This window comes from Alexandromys fortis, unplaced genomic scaffold (genome assembly GCF_014885135.2).
Source record: "Alexandromys fortis isolate MF-2015 unplaced genomic scaffold, M_Fortis_MF-2015_v1.1 scaffold_127, whole genome shotgun sequence".
Taxonomy (NCBI): Eukaryota; Metazoa; Chordata; class Mammalia; order Rodentia; family Cricetidae; genus Alexandromys; species Alexandromys fortis.
The window spans coordinates 4831180-4850594 of record NW_026068006.1 but is presented as its reverse complement, the minus strand read 5'-3'; the positions used below and the strand labels follow the sequence as shown (position 1 = coordinate 4850594).

Genomic DNA, 19415 nt, shown 5'->3' with positions numbered 1-19415 from the left:
GACCTGGGTTTAAAGCGCATTTCTCCAGCCAGGAGCTGTCTTTGGTGTGACCTATTGCTTGGTGCACTATTGGTACGCAATGATCTTAGCTAAGGTCACTGCGTGTTGGAATATCACCCACAGGAAGGCTGGTCTGTGGTGGCGACATCTCTGGAAAGAGACAGCCGTCTTTCCCCTGCATTCTCTAGAGCCAAGGCCATCCCTCTCAGCTCCCAGCTCTTGCCAGGGACTCTGATTCTGACCCTGTCATCTAAAACAGGAGTGTACAGCCATCTTGTGTCAGCGTGTGCTTTGCACGAAGAAGGCTCTGGAAATGTTGAGTGGGCCCCAAAAAGAACGAAAATGAAAGTAAGTAAAGGAACTCGTGTGCGGCCCACGGAATCTAAAACGTTCACACTCTTATCTTTCCGGGAAGAAGCTTCTGGCACAAGTCGACCAGGGCGCTGGTGAAGGGGTCCACACACAGGCAGGATGAGCTGGCTTTCGCGGTCCTGTTCCCTCTGGGTTGTTCCGTTGCTTTCCCATCTTTCCACTTTGGTGAGCAGGAGTTTCTCTCCCTTTCCCACCAGCTCAGGTTTTCATCTTGGAGGAGCTTAAATGTTTGCTTTTTGGTGCGAGGGCAGTTTCTCTCAACATCTTTTCTGTGACTTATGGGCAGGAAGGCCCCTCCTTGACTTCCTGTTGTACAGGCCCAAGAGGTACAGCAGGAGCTGTTCTAGAAAGGACAGCTGAGGTCCGTGAGCCAGTTTGGAAAGCCCCATATGATGATGACATATTTTGCCGGGCTGAGTGTAAGAAGGAATAACAGACCTTGGGATCTCTAGTTTGCAATGGTAAAACTAAAGAACCCTCCTTAAGGACTCACCTTGTGGCCTGTGTGTGTATATGCATGTGTATGTATGTGTATATGCATTGTGTACATGTTTGTGTACATGTGTGTATGTATGTGTGTAAGTATATGTATGTGTATTCATGTGTGTATCTATGTGTATGTGTGTATATGTGTGTATGTATGTGTATGCATGCGTGTATGTGTGTATATGTGTGAATATATGTGTATGCATGTGTGTATATGTGTATATGTGTGTTTGTGTATGCATGTATGTGTATGTGTGTCTCCCTACTTATGTAATGTAGCTACAGCTATCCCGTTTCTTGACTAAACATATCAGTTTAACAGACAGCAAGTTCAGCTTTTACACCCTGAGTGTCTGAGCTGAGGAGATGCCAGCCCATCTGTGGAAGTAACACAGCTCCCACTTGCAAAGGACCATGGGCCTGAGATCAGGAGTGTGGGCCTTGATTCTGCTCCTAGTGATAGCCCTGGCCTGAGATCAGGAGTGTGGGCCGTGATTCTGCTCCTAGTGATAGCCCTGGCCTGAGATCAGGAGTGTGGGCCTTGACTCTGCTCCTAGAGAAAGCCCTCTCCTTTCTCCTCCTGCTTCGAATAAAGAGAAGATAAGAAAAGAGAGAAAGGCAGGAAGGAAATGGGCCACCTCCCTTTCCCCTGCATAAGGGAGCAGCAAGGATGAGTCCTGGTTCCCTCAACCCCAGCCAAGGTTTCCTTAGGCTCCTGGGGAATTGTGCTGGCGGCAAAGGCCGCAGGCCTTTTGTCAAATGCTGACAGCTTCTCCCCAGGCCAGCGCTGTCGCTTTCTCAGTCTGTAACTCAGGTCTGCTCCCACACTTATTTATAGTATGGATACCTTTTCCAAACTCCGAGTTATGCTTTAGCCTTAGAAATTTGAGACCCTTGGCTCCCGCAAGATCTATAATATCAATGACAGCTTTGTTGTGTATACAACTCTCATAGCAACCAAATGTTGAGGCTGCCAATGAAGCTGGCTCGGGTTTCTCCCTCAACTGTTTAATAAATGATCCCAAAGAACAAAGGTAGGGGTGTTCCAGGAGGCACCGAGTGGGGGATGGGGGCGGTTAGGACTCAGATCAGAGGGAGGTTCAGCAAGGTCTTTAGCTGTGGAAGGGCCCCGAGGACTGGAGGAGCTCAGCCCACACCTCCCAGCACGCATGCCTCTAGACATGTGTGTGTACTCCCTGGAGGCCTGGGCTGGCATCCTGTCCACGCTAGGCTTCTGTGAAATCCCGAGATGCAGTTTGAATGCTGATACATAGGTGGCCGTGTCCAGGGCTGGGCTGAGAAACAAATCCCTGAGAAAATATTCTGTCATCGTCCAGAATCAGGGGAAGCCAGAACGCAAAGCTACAGTATGGTTTGACGGTAGTCTCAGAAAGCCTTGGTCTGCTAATGTGGCCTGCCTGGTACCCTGTCTCTACCCCACTGACCTGGGGCCTCTGCTGTAATTTTAAGTGTACGCCAGCACGTGCGCCCTCCAGAGGAAGTCCTGCTCTATTGGAAAGATGTGAAGGCTGGGGTTGGGAGCAATGGTGCTTGAATTCTGTGTAACAGCTTCTTGTCTTTATATGCCAGAGAAATCGGTGGGCAGAAGCTTAAAGGTCAAAGTGCAGCCAGGAGGTGGTGGTGCGGTCCAGTCTAGTCATCATTCCTCGCGATCCCTTGGATTATCTACCAGCCTGGAGTCCCTGGGGGAAGCTACGCTGTGAAGATACTGCTATGTACGTAAACATGAGCTCCTAGAGGCCAAAGCTAAACGCTGGAGCTTTTGACAGTGTTATCTTTGGGGTCCACACCTCCTGATGGTGGGGGGGGGATGACTTGGAGGGATCAGACTGACCTGCCCCTAGAAGGCACGAGCTGGGGATCCTGAGGGGCAGTTGCTGGGTCTGCACCACCCCAAGGTTCTGCTGATTTCACTTGAGTGATTCAGTGGCCAGGGGCGCCATTTAACTTCTTTGCCTCCTGTCCTGCCTCTTATACATTTCCTTTGCAAACCCTGAGCGAAACCCAAGGTTCTGCTGTTTAACATCATTTAGGGGGACTGGGGAAAGGGCTCAGTCCCCACAGCAATTGTCCTCTGAGTGCAAGGACCTGGATAGCAGGTTCACCAGAAGAAGAAAAGGTTGGATGTGGAGGCACCTAGCCCTAGGGAGGTGCAGACCCTGGGGGTCAAAGGCAAGCACGGTGACTTGAGGGTCACAGACTACCTGGAAGACTCCCCCCCCCCCCAGCACAGCCATGATTAAAAATGCAAACCCATGGAGGGTGGAAATGGAACCCAGCCCCAGCCCGCGCCATCCCCACAGCCTTGCCAGTGAACTTGTCAGTTATTCTTGCAAAAGGCTAAAGCTTTTAACTTTTGTTTTCAAGACAGGGTTTCTTTGTGTAGCAGCCCTGGCTTTGTAGACCAGGCTGACCTCAACTCAGAGATCTGCCTGCCTCTGCCTCTGCCTCTGCCTCCTGAGTGCTGAGATTAAAGGTGTGCACCACCACTGCCCTGCATTTTAAATTTTTTACTGCATTAATTTATCTCTTCTTTAGTGTGTAAGTGTGTGTGTGAATGTGTGTGTGTGTGTGTCACTGTCACGAGCCATTTCCCCCCTAAAAATCATTACAGGAACCATCACCCTGGGGAGTCTGCAGGGAACCTCACACCCATAATTATGTTCTATTGAGAGAACCTGCCTCATACCCAATTAACTGCTAATCTGTTAGCAGAACCGCCTCACATTCCAGCTATCCAGGGAACCAGGTGTGGCAACTTGTGACTTCTTGGTCTACCTGTCCGAATGTAACCTCTTGGCCTACGTGATGAACCTGGCCTACTTGACCGGGACCACGCGGCGAGATCCCGTGCCCTGCCCACCAAGTCCTCATGCAGGGCCTATATAAGCAGCAACCATGATCCTAATAAAAGGGGGCTTTGACAAATCTGCTTAGCCTCATTCTTCTGTCCTAGCTCATTCCCTTCCAGGTAGCGCCCCTTCGAGACCCTGGAATAACTGATTGCAGGGTGGGTTACAAACCCCTAGACTGAGTAACCCACCCAACGCAATCGACGTGTCACAGTGCATTTGCACGTGAGAGAATGTTCAAATTTGATTCCTTCCTTCCATGATTCTGTTCGAACTTGGGTCATCAAGCTAGACAGCAAATGCCTCTCTTCTCTGAGCTATGGCACCGGCCTAGTGCCGTTGACTCGTTAATCGACTCATTTGCAAGTGCAGATCTGTGAAGAGGTCGTGTGCTTGATCCTTGACCTACCTGATAGAAACGAGTCAGTTGTTACTATGTCTTGCTCTTTGACTATAATAATGATTTAACAGTGAATATCGATGTGTTGGTACCCATAGGGCCACCCTGGGTGGGAGGTGACGGAATCAGGGCATATGGATGGCACAACCACAAGATCTCTTTCCATTTTATTAAAAAAAAAAAAACAAAAAAAAATTCCTGGACGCCACAATCCTCGTGTTAAGTTCTTTGATATAACCTTTGACTGTACGGCAGAACACAGGTGTACCTATTTACATTATAGTCTTTAATGTAACGAAAAGTCATGTCTGAGTGAATGTTTCCAGCTCTCACCCTTAACCTTGCACCCCTAGCCCGGGACCAGACAAACCGCAGATGCTTTCCCAGCACACAGAGAAGACAAGGAAACGAAACAGAATCTGCGTTTCCTAACAGAAGACCGAGTCCTTTAAAGTCAATGTTGTTTTTTTTTTCTTCCAATTTCTTGTGTGTTTAAAGAGATATAAAGTGCATAAGGGAAGTAGGGCTGGTGTCTAGGGTGGGAAGGAAGGAAACAGACAGGCAGACACAAGCAGGAATAATGTCCTGGGTAGGTATGTAAATACACAGACAGACCGCAAACAGAAACAACACACTGCCCCCCCCCCCCAGGCACGAACATATGCAGGGGCTGCAGAGGACGTGAGGTTTTCCCAGCGTAGCTGTAGAACGTGCTACCACCAAACTCCAAGCCCCAAATTCCCCATGGAAAACCACCTGGAGCTGTTCTTGTAATTTGTGCATCAGAGGACAAAGAAGCTGAGCAAAGTCCACCTCATGTCCTCTGACTGTGAGGTGAGGAGAAACACAGGGATGGGGCCATCTTGCGCTTGACCCAGGGACCTGCCAACGTGACCTTGTGGGCACGCTCAATAAAATCCTGACTGTGGCTGCGTCCTTTTCCAATGGAAGCACATAATTCATGTTGGGGAGGACCATTAAAGCCACTGGATGGTCCCTTTGCTCATGGGATGGTGATGCTGGAGACAGGCTTATGACGTCATGCTTGATTATTTCAGACTTGCAAATCCATGTTTTGTAGAATTTTTAAAAAAATCAAATAAAGTGTTACACAGAGAGAGAGAGAAAAAAAAAAAGAAAAAAGAAATGCCGCCCTACTCTGTGCCCCTGCTTTTAAACTGGTTATGGTCTGCAGGTTACAGATGTGTGCGCCACATCTGGTGCCAAATATGCTCAAGTTTCTCCTGCAAATCAGAAAACTCTTCTTTCCACCTGATGAGAGTCTCAAGGAACGCCGCACCCCCCACCCCGGGAGTAGATGGAATGTAACTTCACAATACAAAAATGACTTCAAGTTTTCCAAGCACAATGGTCATCCCACTATAAAAATAGCACGCCCCCACCCTCTCCCACCTCTACCGCGCTTCCCAATTATAAAATAGTACAATCGTTTTCTATTAGTAAGTTGAAAGCTTCTGTACACGTACGAACATATTTCACGCCGTTTACATTCACACGGAGGAAGTCCTTTTATTGATCTTCCTTTGATATTTCACGAGGAAGTGGAACAGACCTCTGCTGATAATCCCGACACACCCCAGCTGGAAGCCTCTCCCCAGACAGCGACAGAACACAGCAACATTTTAAAACAGGTCCGCCTTGCAGTCTCCTACGGCCCTTTAGAGTTCATGACATTTTCTCCTCGTGTGAGAAGTGTTAACAAATCCTACCAAATTGAGGGAATGGTATGGATAAAAAGCAAGACACACATTGCTGAAATGGAGACCCAAGGCAAATAAACGTGCTGAAAGAATCTAGGTACTGTTCCAGCAGAGGGCGCTCTGCCCCTTACAATAACATCCTACAGCACTGACGATACCGACACAAATTTAGAATGCCAAGCTCGGGCACTGACCTTCATCTGTTCTAGCCCTACAGATGACAATTTGGTATTTTCTTCAAAGAGCAGGGTATACTAGTGAGCTAGCTCTTATACATGGAAATTCTTTGGCTGTTTAAAGTCTTCACATTCTCAAAGAAAACAAACAATATTCTGAGTTCAATATAAGTGGTAGATTTGTCTGAAAGTTTTGAAGGAACAAAGGGGCTAAACACTAAAGATTGAAGAGAGCATATTACCAAGGCCACAGTTTATTAATTTTAGAGTTATGGATTTAGCAAGACCAAGAAGCAACCCCCCAAAATCAAAGCCACTAAAGGTCCATCTTGACTTTTCCTCATGAGAACATCAGGAGAAAATTCAGCTAGTTCGCGGAAGAACATGTGTCCATTTGGGTGGCGCTCAGTCTTTGGTTTATTTAGCACACATGGTCCTCACATCTTCCTGGCTTCCCCAAGGTCACCGCTGGCCTAAGGATGGCAAACCCACAGACTTTCTATCCAGGAATGTCTTTGGGTAACTCAGCTTTCTCTCTGTTCTCTGCAGATGTTCTGTCTGCCTGTGTTTAGAGCTCTTACAAGAAGCGCGCTCCCACCTAATCACCACCAATGAGCACGAACCAAGAGGCCAGGGAGCAAACAGCTCTGCAGTGAGTGTGGGCATCAACAGGGCCATGGGTTAGAGGAGCTGGAAACTGAGGTTCATGAGAAAAGCCGCTTAGTTATGAGGGTTATGACAGAGAGAGTGTCGATCAGGAAGGATGCAGACACGCAGAGGAAGTGAGTGACAGACAGGCTTGTCTAGGATCTGCGCTCACTTTCATTAGCTCTGGGGCAGCACCATGCCACCAAAAGACTTGCAGTGGGGCAAAGTGGCTGCCTATCTAGCGGACTTTAAATACTACTGTCCCCGCTATAAAAGGCTTGGCGCTGGGGGCAAAGCAGAGCGAGAAGAACTACACATCACCGAGAGACGGAGCCCTGCTTTTCAGAACTAACCTATTTTTTCTGCTATTCCAATTTTCTTTGCAGTTCAAGAGTGTTTTAACTCATGAATATTGAATTATTAAATGCCCATTCTCCCTGGGACCCACTGATGAGCTCTGAACCCAGGGCAGGGGCATTTTTTTTTCCAGAGAGACTTCCCACTAAGCCAGCCCTGCTTTGGACTTGGGGTTCTACTCCCTCGTTGATGTCCTTTCGGCCACCTCCCCTGTGAAATGCAGCCATCAACCCTGCTCTTTGGTCCACTCCGAGCAGGACAGAGATGCTCCCCAAGAAAGCAGGTAGCCGACCTCTGAAGAGCAGCACCCCTGTTCCTCTTCGACAGAGTTAAGTGGTCCATGGATGCTAGGGGAGCTTGGGCAGATGTCAGATACAGGAGCCACAGAGTCTGCTTCTGGGGCATGTGAACTAGAAGGTTATAGATTCTGGTTATGTAAGATAGCAGATTCCCTAGCCGGGTGGTGATGGCGCACGCCTTTAATCCCAGCACTCGGGAAGCAGAGGCAGGTGGATCTCTGTGAGTTTGAGCCTAGCCTGGTCTACAGAGCTAGTTCCAGGACAGGCTCCAAGGCTACAGAGAAACCCTGTCTCAAACAATCAAAGAGAGCAGATCCCAGCATTCTGGAATTGTAGGCTTCTTAGTATTTACTCAAGGAACTTCTGGCAAAAAGTCTGGAAAGGGAGCAGCAGCAGGTGGCTGTTACTGGAATATTCCTTGTAGGGAGGAAATGTGATGAAAGAGAGTAGAATGGGGGAAAAAGGATATGAGAGGTATGATAGAGAAAGTGCACATACAAAGAAGCAGTTCATCAAAACACAGAGAAGCACAGAAGAAGCCCAAAGAAGAGAAGGCAAGGCTGCCACAGGACATGGCCTCAGTGGCCTCAGTACCGCAGAAGGCTGGGCCCTCTCCTTATAACCGCGTGTGACACTCATGCCCTAAGCTTTCGGAAAGTTTTTATTTAGTGATTTTCATGTTCGGCCAAGCCTATACATTCAGTGGACAACTTAATGCCATTCAATTCTTACTCTGAAATTTATTTCAGCACCAACTAAGCCTACAACGAATCCTAGGCAGACTCTGGCGTCCTTTCTGGTTCTGAAAGTGTGGCAGCCCCCCGGGGCTGTCTGGACTGTAACTGACTTGGTTATCGGTCACAGCCATTCTTAATGGGACCACATCACGAATACCCACAGACGAGAAAAAATCGAAAGCAAAAGTCACCAAAGCTTTTCTGGACAGAGACCCATTTCCGCGGCCGGGATGTTACGTGGAGTATTGAATATCGAGGCGCCTCTGGTACAGTTGCTGTCTACTTTCTCTATTCTGCGTCTCTCCCTTGGCTGGGAGGCCAGAATTGACACTGAAGGCTCGGCCAAGCCCTGGGGGCTGGTCAGTGTTCAAATGCTGCCTTTCTGGGGCATCGACTCTTCCCGGGTGAAGAAAGCCAACTCGGAAGGAATTCAAGGCTCGTTGCCTCCCACAGCCTGTGTGTGATGGTAGACGCTGAACAGAGAGACGCTCACTGTTCTCCAATCTGGATGGTCACAGCTCCCAGACCCCTCTTGGCAAGGTCACATGAGCGTATATGTGCGGCCGTATGCAGGTCTCTGCGCTTCTCCTCAGGAGTCTGAGTTCCAGTTCTCAAGGGCCTCACAGCCGCAAGGAGGAAGATTCTCTTTGGCTAAGTGTCACATGGGACTCTCAAGGGGTTGTCATAGAAGCGAGGGTGTAATTGGACTCTCAAGGGTTGTCATAGAAACCAGGGTGTACTTTCATTGAAGCACCAAGTCAATATGGCCGGTTGTCTTTTTTTTTTTTTTTTTTTTTTTTTTTTTTTTTTTACAACTTGTCAGAGAAGTAACAGTTGGTGATAGTGGATACTAGTGTTTAGAGAGTTCACGGAAAATGAGTAGAGGCTGTCTGAACCAATATTAGTTATAAAACAAGTACACCCCTGGCCTCTGCTTAGGTGGCTCGGTGGAGTCTGGTTCTCTCTGAAACTGAGGTAATCTTCTCCCCCCTTTTCTTCTGTCAGAGCCAGGAAGACTTGAGAGGACTCTGGAGCATCTCCCGGCCACTAGGCACACGTGGTTACTGAAAGCTTCAGCTGTGGCTAGTAAAAATTGAAATGTGTTGTGTGTGTAAAAGACACACGGATTTAGAAGATATAATAAAAAATAGAGAGGAAAATAGTTTCCTAATACTTTCCATATCAATTGTGTGTCAAAACAATAATATTGGGTAAAAGAAAAATATTAATAAGTTATTCTCACCTGTTTCTTTTTGCTTCTTAAAATGTGGGTAATGGGAAAGTTTTTAAAAAAATGTTTGTGACTTGGGCTGTATTTCTACGGGGCAGAGTTGGGGCAGACACTGGCTGCAGAAAGCTGCATGCCTGCAAATGTCTTTTCAGTTTGCATTTCGGGGCTACACTGCCATGTGGGTGTCACTGGACCCCCAGGTCAGAGTGTTTTTCTGTGGAAGGAGGCGGGGAAGGCTGTGGTAAAGAGGACGGACCTTTTGGGTCCTTCGTCACCCACTCAGCATCCTATAGGATATCACGTCAAGGGCTTGCTTAATGTCATCAGAAATTTACCTGACCACTGGCGGGAAAATGCCCATCAAACACAGGAAAACGCCCACCAGACCCTTTTTTCCCTGGGCTTGCAGCATAATTTGTATTTCCTTTGCTGCTGAATTACCCTAATTTCATTAGACTTCCTATCAGCATTTGCTGTGTGCCACAGCTATTCTCACAGTAGATCCCACTGGAGAAGCGCAAGAGAGTGGTCCAAGAAAAAGGGAACCCTGGGAGTCGTCTGCTACGCTCCGCTCCTCGTTGCACAGACCCTGGTTCAGCGCTCGCCTGTGTCCTTGCTATGGATCTTCGCTGCTGCTGGAGGCTGGAATTGACTATGGGAGCTGCAGGACCATCGGCAGAAGAGACTTTTCTGAAGGTCCTTCCCCCTGGCTGTGCACTCACACATCCGCAAACAGGAGCGCACGGAAGGCAGCCAGCACAAGAGCAGTGGAGAGCTCGGCCCTGAGCTCAAAATTCCAGTGGGCAGCAAGGACTTACTGTTTGCCCTGTTTGCCCGAGTATTAGTGTAATGAGGTGGAAAAGCCCAAATCAAATATACAAATACAGCTCAGTGGGAAGAGCTTGCTCTCCTGGTTAATCCCAGCCTCTGGGTGACCTTGCCAACCGCTAAGATGATGATGAGATTTTCCTGGTTGCCCAGTGATGCAGGGCTACCTCTGCCTCTGTAGAGGCTACACGTATCCACAAAACTGCCCACTGGAAAAACAGCACATTTTTGTCATCGTTTCAAACAAGCAAACAAACAAAAAGAATAAAACCATAAACTACTTTATAGTACAGGTGGATTTAGATAGTCATTGATTATGTTTTTTTTTTCTTTTTATCTTATTTGTTGCTCACAATCAGGAGAAACTCGGTCTAGCAATTCCCCATGATGTACTTTTTGGTTCAGACCTTATCAAATCACACCTCATCCTCCTCTTGGGACAAGGGTGCTCTCAGGAAGACCTGCAAGCTGCTAAGGATTTATTTAGTGCCTTCTGTGTAGGCTGGTGAGGATTAACAGAACAGAACCAGAAGTAAGCTTACACCTGGTTACCAGTGACCTAAAAAACGATTGTATCTTTTCTTTCACCTGGACACAGAGAACTCACTTACAACGTTGATAAACCCGAGGCCTTGCTGGTAACCAGGGCAACAGCCATCTTCCTTGCCCTGGGAAGATGGGGGTATCAGGTTTTTAAACTAGGCTTAGAGTTTCACACACACACACACACACTCTGAGAATTTATATTCCGGCCCTACAGGGAACTTCTGAGTTTTAGACTAAGACCCTGAAGTCAGATGAGCCAGCCTCGTCCCTGATAGTTCTCGCTGCCACGGTGACCCTGGACAGAGCATGGCAGGCGGAGCCCAACATGATGCAGGTGAAAACAATGAACAATGGATTCAGCAGGTCCAGAACTTAGCGCTGCTGCCTCTGGCCACAGGGCTCATCAAGACCCACTTAGAGGAGGGAGCTAGACACTTGATAGACTCTGGCCTTCCACCATTTCCGGGTGCTGAGGCAATTCTCAAGGCCATACACACTTCATACTGAGAGCCCATGACTATAAATCTCAGAGATGCGGTACAAACTGATCATCGGAGCAGCATCCAGGACCTCTGGCCACGGACTGGAGTGTGTCACAGGGAAAAGAAAGGAATAGATGTAAACTACACATCGTCTTTCAAAAGAAATTGTCAGGGGAATGAAGCCATCTTCTCCAAATAGAAACAGGAAGATGGGAGATGCTAAAAGAAGCGGTAAGGATCTCCTTCCAGTCAGCGGCAGGCCCTTTGGCTGCGTGTCTGTACGGATGTGGAGGAATCCAGCTTCCAACTTCCACACCAAGGCCACAGAGTGTTGCAGAGATGGGAACCGGCATCCTGATTCTGCAGACTTTGGATATTGCTTTCATTACCACCCATGAACAGAGTGCCCTGGGGTTACCATGGTGAACTGAAGGTTGGGTATCCAGTTCAAGTCTCTGGACATGCTTCCTTCCTGGGCCCCTGGGTCCTGTGTCTTCTCTTGTCTGTTTCGACGATTTCAAGATTTCACCTCTTCGTAGTCTTGGTCAGTGGAAAGTTCTACGTCAGACAGTCCCACTTCTAGGGCCATGATCAATGAGATGTCGGAGTCGCTACTCACCGCTGGCTCTTGATCACCTGGAGGAACAAGGCAAAGTTTACCGTCAGCATCAAGCTAAATCTTTGGTTGCTTCCTTTTCACTATGATTGCTCCTGGTAGTGTTTCTTTTTTTTTAAAGATCTATTTTTTTAAATTACACGTGTGATGTGGATTTTTATGTGGGTATATGTCCATGGGTGCAGGTGTCCATGGGTACCAGAGGCATTAGATCCCCTGGAGTTACAAGCAGTTGCGAGCTGCCTGATGTGCATGCCAGGGACTAAACTCACGTCCTCTGGAATTGCAGTATGCATTTTAAAACATGGAGCCAGAATCTCTTCATCCCACCCACTAGCATTTCTCTAAAAGCTGTGAGAGTGTCTTAGAAAAAAAAATTGGTTGTTCTGTAAAACTTCTGATTCAAACCTCACCTCAAAAGTCAGCCACAGATAAATTCTAAATTGTCCAGAAAGTTAAATGAAAGCCACTGCAGTAGAAAACTGATAGAGACTGGGCCTGGTGGTGCCTGTCTGTAATCTCCTCACTGCAGAGGTAGGAGTGGAAAGACTGAGTTTGAGGCCAGCCTGAGCCACTTAGTGAGATCCTGCCTCAAAAGAGGAAAACCAAACTAGCAGAAACTTAACATTCCCATGATGCTAATACTGACTGTGGGCTGGATGGACAGGGTTTGGAATCACCCAGGAGACACATCTCTGATGCTAATACAGACTGCAGGCTCCACGGGATCTGGAATCACCTAGGAGACACATCTCTGATGCTAATACTAACTGAAGGCTCCACATGATCTGAAATCACCTAGGAGACACATTTCTGATGCTAATACTGACTGCGGGCTGGACAGGGTTTGGAATCTCCTAGGAGATACATCTCTGATGCTAATACAGACTGCAGGCTTTACAGGCTCTGGAATAATCTAGGAGACACGTCTCTGTATATGTCTGGATAGGAGTTTTTGGACTGCCTTACAGAAATAAGAAGACGCATACTAAGTGTTGGTGGCAACTTTTCCATGAACGGTATCATAGACCAAGTAAAAGGGAGAATGCAACTTGCATGCCAGCACTGCCTTTCCCTGCTGCTTGGCAGAAAATTCAGTGTGAGCAGGTGCCTCAAACTGCAGCTACAACTTTCTTGCCAAGATGCCTGTGTCTCAAACTGTAGCCAAAATAATCCCTTCCTTCCTTGCGTTGGTTTGGTTAGATATTTGATCACAGGAATAAAAACATCACAAATTCAATACCCCTGCAAAGTCAGTAACAAGAGTTAGAAGAAAATATATTGTCCAAGTTGTGATGATCAATTTTAATTGTCTGCTTGACATAATCTACAGACACCCGGGAGAAGGTCTTGGTAAGGGAATTGTCAAGATCAGCGGGTTGTGACCCCTTTACAGGTTGAGTGACCCTTCACAAGGGTCTCATAACAGATATTTGCATTATGATTCGTAATAGTAGCAAAATTACAGTTCCAAAGTAACAACGAAATAATTCTATGTCTTTGGGAGATTATCTTGACCATATTGTTAATTGAGGTTGGAAGACTCAGCCACCATTCCTTATCTGGGAATCCTGACTTGTGTAAGAGTGGGGTCCATGAACTGAACACAAGCAAACATTCTCTTTCTACTCTTTTACTGTGGATGGGACCAGCTACGCCAAGTTCCTGCAGCCCCGACCTCCCCACGATGATAGACTGTAACCAGGACTTGTAAGCTACTCCAAGCTCCTGCAGCCTCCACTTCCCCACAAGGATATACTGTAACAAGGACTCACAAGCTGAATTCAAGATTTCTCCCTCAGGCTGTTCTCGTTAGTGTATCATCAAGGCAACAGAAAGAGGGACAATGACCAAGTGTGTTTCTGAGTTGTAAAATGTGTATCTAATGTATCTAAAGAGGGCAAGAAAACTAATTGAGTAATTCATAGAGCTGGGCTTAACATTTTTATAAAATGCTAAGACCAGAATAGTGAAGGTGTGGATTAGAGGCAGAGCATTGAGAACAAGAACACGGAAGGTGTGGATTAGAGGTAGGGCATGGGACACTTCACACGCACGGTGTCTACATGTGGAGGCAACAGGCCAGCATCAAGTTCCTCAGTCTCAGGATTGTGCTCCTAACCCTGCAAAAGCTTTTAAGTCCTTAAGAAAAATGATCCAGCAGAAAAACGGGCACAAGGGAGTGTAATACAGATGCCCAATAAGTCCAAGTAAAACCCAAGTGTCCTATTTGCCAATGTAAGCTTCACTCTTAAAAGAGATAATGTTACAGTCAAGAGTATATTGAGATGTGTTTGTGGAAGCACTGCAAATGGAAACGTAAAGTTTTCTTTTTAAAAGCCAAGGCTTAGTATTTGTACACCTTCGATATGGCACATCATGACAATCTAATGCACATACACAGTGTATCATAATCAAAGTAATGAATGTTTCCATGCCTTCAAACATGAATCCTTTTTATAGCTGCAGATTTTATTCCTCTACTCGTTTTGTAATATATCATTTATTGTTCTAACAGTTACTCCAGTCTAGTTTAAGAAATGCAGAACTAATTTCTTCACTGTGACCATGGAAGCCTTATTAAAATTCTTTCCGTCTCCCTTCCCACTGCCCTTCCCAGTCTCCAGAGAGCACTATTCCATTTCGTTCTTCCATTAGAGCTGTAAAATTTTCACCTAATAATTTTATTTTCAGAACACACTAAGGAGCAATAATTAGAAGTGCAAAACGATTCACTTAAGCATTATCTGTAGGATTAAAACTTGGCAAGTAACAAGGTCCAGGAACAGAAGCATCTCAAAAACCATGCCCCTCCTCACAGACCGTCCTCTTCCAACCGTCTCAGTGGAGTTCCCAAGAGTTCACAGTTACAATTTAGTGACATTTTCAGTGGGACAATATACTGGGGAATGAAAACAGGACTCAACGCCTGTACGCGGAAAGGCTGACATGAGAAAATTACTATAACTGGAAACAAGCAACTGAAGACATTAGCATGAGGAATTATTCATGCTTTGGGGACTTCCTCTCTTCTTTCTTTCCTTCCTTCCTTCCTTCCTTCCTTCCTTCCTTCCTTCCTTCCTTCCTCTTTTCCTTCCTTCCTTCTTTCCTTCCTTCCTCCCTCCCTCCCTCCCTTCCTTACTTTCTTCCTCCCTTCTTTCCTTCCTTCCTTCCTTCCTTCCTTCCTTCCTTCCTTCCTTCCTTCCTTCTTTCCTTCCTTCCTTCCTTTTTGTTATTTTGTGATAAGGTCTCACTCTGTAGCCTAGACTGACCAAGCTTTAGGATTTATATTGAATTTCCTTTCAAGATATATTTTTTTCCTTTTTCTTTTTCCCCCTAGATCTATTTCCAAATACTTGGGGAATGAATACACATTCATTCATTCAATATGCAATAATTGATTTCCTACGATAGGCTAATAATTACTCTAGCTGTTATTCATGTGAGAACAAGACAACTCAGCACTTCAAGGAGCTTACTGTCCAGTAAGCAGACAGACCCGTAGAATATTGGCTCTGGTGGCAGATGGGCCCAATGTGGTGGGAGCAGGGGAGGAGGCTATGTAACCATATGCCAAAGAAGGCGTGTGTCATAGGGTATGATGGCAAAACCAGGCCCTAAGGATCATCTGTATTTTAGCCAGATGAGTAAAATGGAATAATATTTTAAGCAATAGTCACAGTGTGCACAGATAGCTGGAAGTGATGGGGAGTGTTGGGGGTAGGCAGACATCAGGAGATATTTAAACATGACTGGAATGTACAGCCAGGCTAGGGAGTAGGCTGGGGGAGGCTCAAAATGCGCCCGAAGGCAGCTGTAACCCAGAAGGTCTTATCCTTCTACCCTCTGTTGAAGAATCATGCAATTAAAGGCCCATCACGACGTCTACGGAATAAGGGCTGATGACGCTCATGATCTCTGTGCTTTGGCTCTGCTGAGGTTATTTTCCATGTTGAGGACAGTTAAAGAAAACATATGTGCTTGCCAGGTGGTGGTGGCGCATGCCTTTAATTCCAGCACTCGGGAGGCAGAGGCAGGTGGATTTCTGTGAGTTCGAGGCCAATCTAGTCTACAAGAGCTAGTTCTAGGACAATTAGGTGTGTTACACAGAGAAACCCTGTATCAAAAAAAAAAAAAAAAACAAGCACACGTACACACACAAAGAAAATATATGAGCTAACAAAGAGTAGTGAACTTCTAAGACACCTTTTTTTTTTTTAACTTTTGTTGATTCTTGGTGGATTTCACGTCATGCACCCTGATCCCACCCATCTCCCTGTCCCCTCACATCTGCCCTCTGCCCTTGCAGCCCCCCAGCAAATTGTAAATAAAAACTAACCCCCTCCCCCCCCCCCAAAAAAAAACAACCAAACAAACAAAAAACCAAAGAGACAAACTAACTCCTCACCTCCATACACACACAGAAAGAAGACTCTTGTTCTGGAATCTGCCACACGTAGCAAGGTGCAGGAGGTGTGGTGGGGTTGGGGATTGACGGGGGAGGGCAACTCTCCCTCACCCATGCCACTACGTGGCAGACGAGGGGTGGCAGGGTTCTAAGAGACTTTAAGAGATACAAAGAGAAGTAGCAGAGCTGTGTCCTGAGGAGTCAGCCTTAGAGAAATGGACGTTTCACGAGGATCATCCCTTTTGAAGATCAAGCTCTGCCGTGTCCCAGATCCGCGCGTGCACGGAGCTCTCAGTGACGTAGCAGACCAGTGGCTAATTCACAACTCTGAAGGCGTCTCTGGGAAATGCAAATATGTAGCATCTGAAGATGGCGGCATCCATTGCGTTCTTTATGAAACCATCCTTTCGGCACAAAGTGAAGGCGGACATTTGCCCCGCACTTCCTAACAGACCCTCCTGCCAGCTGGGGTAATCTTCCCCACTCCCTGCTTGTGTCTGACTGCCTCTTCACTTCTGCCCTGCCCTACAGCCAGGTCTAAACTGAGATGAGCCTTCCTTCTGGGGCTGCCTCACCCTGGGTGTCTCAGCGGGTAGTGTGCTCTCCTGCTGGGTACCGTCTGAGAGCTTTTGCTCCTGCAGTGGGATGGGGTCACAACGGGCATGGCCACATGCATGTTCACTCTGGCTCACAGCTACTGGGTCGTTGAGTCCTCATTCCCTTTTCCCACGAGTGTGGATTTTGTCACTGTCTCTCTTTCACTTACCCTATACATACCAGCTTCTGAACATCATTGAAAAAAGTCTTTGTTATAGTTTTGGTGAGGTTTTAGGAGAGATTGGTGGTGTAGGAGGTTCTTCTGTTCATGCACAAATAAGCATGAAGGACACTGGTTTGTGGAATCCATTCCTTGCATTGTCCGTGACTTTGGCATCGGGTGAAGATGCTTCATGAGTTGGAGGTGTGCTTTCCTCTCCAAGTTTTGGAGAGGCAAGAGTTCGAGAAGTTCTACAAGCCTTCCCTATTTTGAAAAACTAGACCCATCTCTGGTTTCCTTCTTTGTCTCAGTTAATGTGGGTACTGGGCAAAGAAAGGTAGGCTGAGCTCAGACTGGCGAAGGACTTGAATGCTGGGCTGAAATGTTACAACTTCATTAAATTTATATGAATGGATATTATGTTGCTACTTCCGGAAGAATTTGCTGAGAATGAAGGTCAGTGAAGGAACATATTCCTAGCATGCACAGAGCCTCGGTTTAATCCCCAGCACACACTGTCCAGCGTATACAATGGCACTGGTATAGATCTTATTGGTTTATTGTTATAATGTATTTCCTGAGAACCTGCCTCCATCCTTTCACACTCCCCCCCCCCCCCCCCCCCCCCCCCCCCCCCCCCCCCCCCCCGTCCTTTCCTTGCTCAATGACAATGGCAGAAGTGCGATGCTGTCCTTTTCTAGTCATGGCCCCCACTGTTTCTGCAATGCATTTCTTTAGCACTGTGGAATGTAGGTCAGTGTACCCACACTTCATAAAGCGATGACAGCCACGCTCCCATTTCTGGCCATCTTGTTATATGATAGCCCAGCAAAGGAGCCAGAAGACACTGGAGAGCAGGGCTCTGGTGGAACACAAGATCCTGTTTAAAGGCTAAGTCGTAGGACCCAGTAAGGTAGAAATCCTTTATTTTGCTCCAGGAAGGGTTGGAGAGGGAGGGACAGGAATAAGAGGGAACGTGCCCTCCTACGGGGCATTTCCAAAGACAAGGAAGGATTTAAACAGACATCTGTAAAAGGCAGAGCCCTTACAAGGTGCATAAACAAATCACAAGCTGCCGAGCTCAAGGCAAACCTTGAGACTCAACACTGACAGGAGTGTTTTGGCTTTGTGTGTAGGGATCATTTGCATCCCTCTGTTCAAACTGCCAGGGTCAGTTTCAGACTCGGGGTATCTAAAATCTCGGACAGTTCTGACCACCTGCTGCCCCAGCAAAGCACAGCGAAGCCCATTTCAAGCTATTGGAGACATGGAGACAGCAGATTTTTGATACAGTAAAGCTTGGCCCTATCCCAGCTCTCACATACTCAGTCTGCCTTTGACTGCTTGAACCCAGCCCACAAATGGTTAATTAGGGGACCTGGTGCAAGGGAAGGCCTCAGAGTGTCGCATACCCATCTCAGTCTTAACTACAGCGGAAAAAGGCCTGATGTTTTGGGTTGCAGCACAGGTCAATGTCCCAATGTGCAATCGATTTAGCAGGGTGTGTTTACACGCCTTCCTGGAAAACAGAGCACAGCGGTGCAGGGCGCAGTTGGGAGCATCCTGAAATCGTAACGTAGCTTGTGCTTTTGGCTGACAAGCATTTCTAGCTCTTTGTGTTTAGAACAGCAAAAAAATCTGAACTTGTACACGGTGTTTGCCCCTGCAGAGGCAGTTCTTGGCCATGGATTTAGGTTAGAACTGAAGAAGCAAGCACACACGAGTTAGAGGTCAGCGTGGTTAGGCCATGGGGGTGGGAGGAGCTTGGCTCTGGGTCCTGAGGCCTTCCCTTCCTTCACCCTGCCCTTGCAGATGCAGGCCCCTTCTCCTCACGTCTAGTGTGTCTTCTGCTTTTGACGCTGTAACCAGGCCAGTAAAGCTGAGTGGTCTGAAGTGCCTGGTGACTCACTCAGTCCATCTTGTCAGAACACAGCTTTGAGAGCGGCTCTGGTAAAATGGCGGCTCTAGGGCAATGATGGACCTGAAGCTCTTCTTTATCTGCAGTGTTTGGGACAGACAGACAGACTGCTCTCCTGTAAGTGTCCCAGGAGTCACATTCACACTGGCCAATGTGCTTTGGCTATCTTGGAACTAGCTCTTGTAGACCAGGCTGGCCTCGAACTCACAGAGATCTGCCTGCCTCTGCTTCCCGAGTGCTGGGATTAAAGGCGTGCACCACCACTGCCTGGCTTGTGTATTACGTAAAATGAAAGTATGTTTTATTCTACTATGAAACACGGTTTTTCCTATTAACCGGGTTTTACAAAGCGAATCATGTCAAATACTAGTGACCAACTTCTCTATCAGACAATATGTTTTGTTCACTTCTTTGTTGGTGTTTTGATTGGGGGCAGGATCTCACTCTTCTCCAGGCTGGCCTGGGCCTCTCTCCCTATGTAGCTCAGGCTGGCACCAGGCACGACAGTCCTCCCCCCTTGGCCTTCCAAGTGCAGGCATTACAGACCTGAGCCGCCATGC

At 47.1% G+C, this 19415-nt stretch overlaps 1 protein-coding gene and 1 long non-coding RNA gene across 2 annotated transcripts in view; one reads left to right on the top strand and one right to left on the bottom strand.

Annotated features, from left to right (window-relative positions):
• Positions 1–425: 425 nt before the first annotated feature.
• LOC126513280 (uncharacterized) lies at positions 426–3762 on the top strand. Its single transcript, XR_007595283.1, has 3 exons — positions 426–537; positions 2449–2594; positions 3494–3762. It is a non-coding gene; the product is annotated as an uncharacterized lncRNA (long non-coding RNA).
• A 6631-nt stretch (positions 3763–10393) lies between these two features.
• The window catches only part of Rnf150 (ring finger protein 150), a 189530-nt gene continuing 180508 nt past the window's right edge, over positions 10394–19415 (bottom strand). Inside the window, exon 7 of the mRNA XM_050161577.1 lies at positions 10394–11792. Within this exon, the coding sequence (XP_050017534.1) occupies positions 11674–11792 (119 nt within the window). The 3' untranslated portion in view covers positions 10394–11673. The remainder of the gene's footprint in view (positions 11793–19415) is intronic.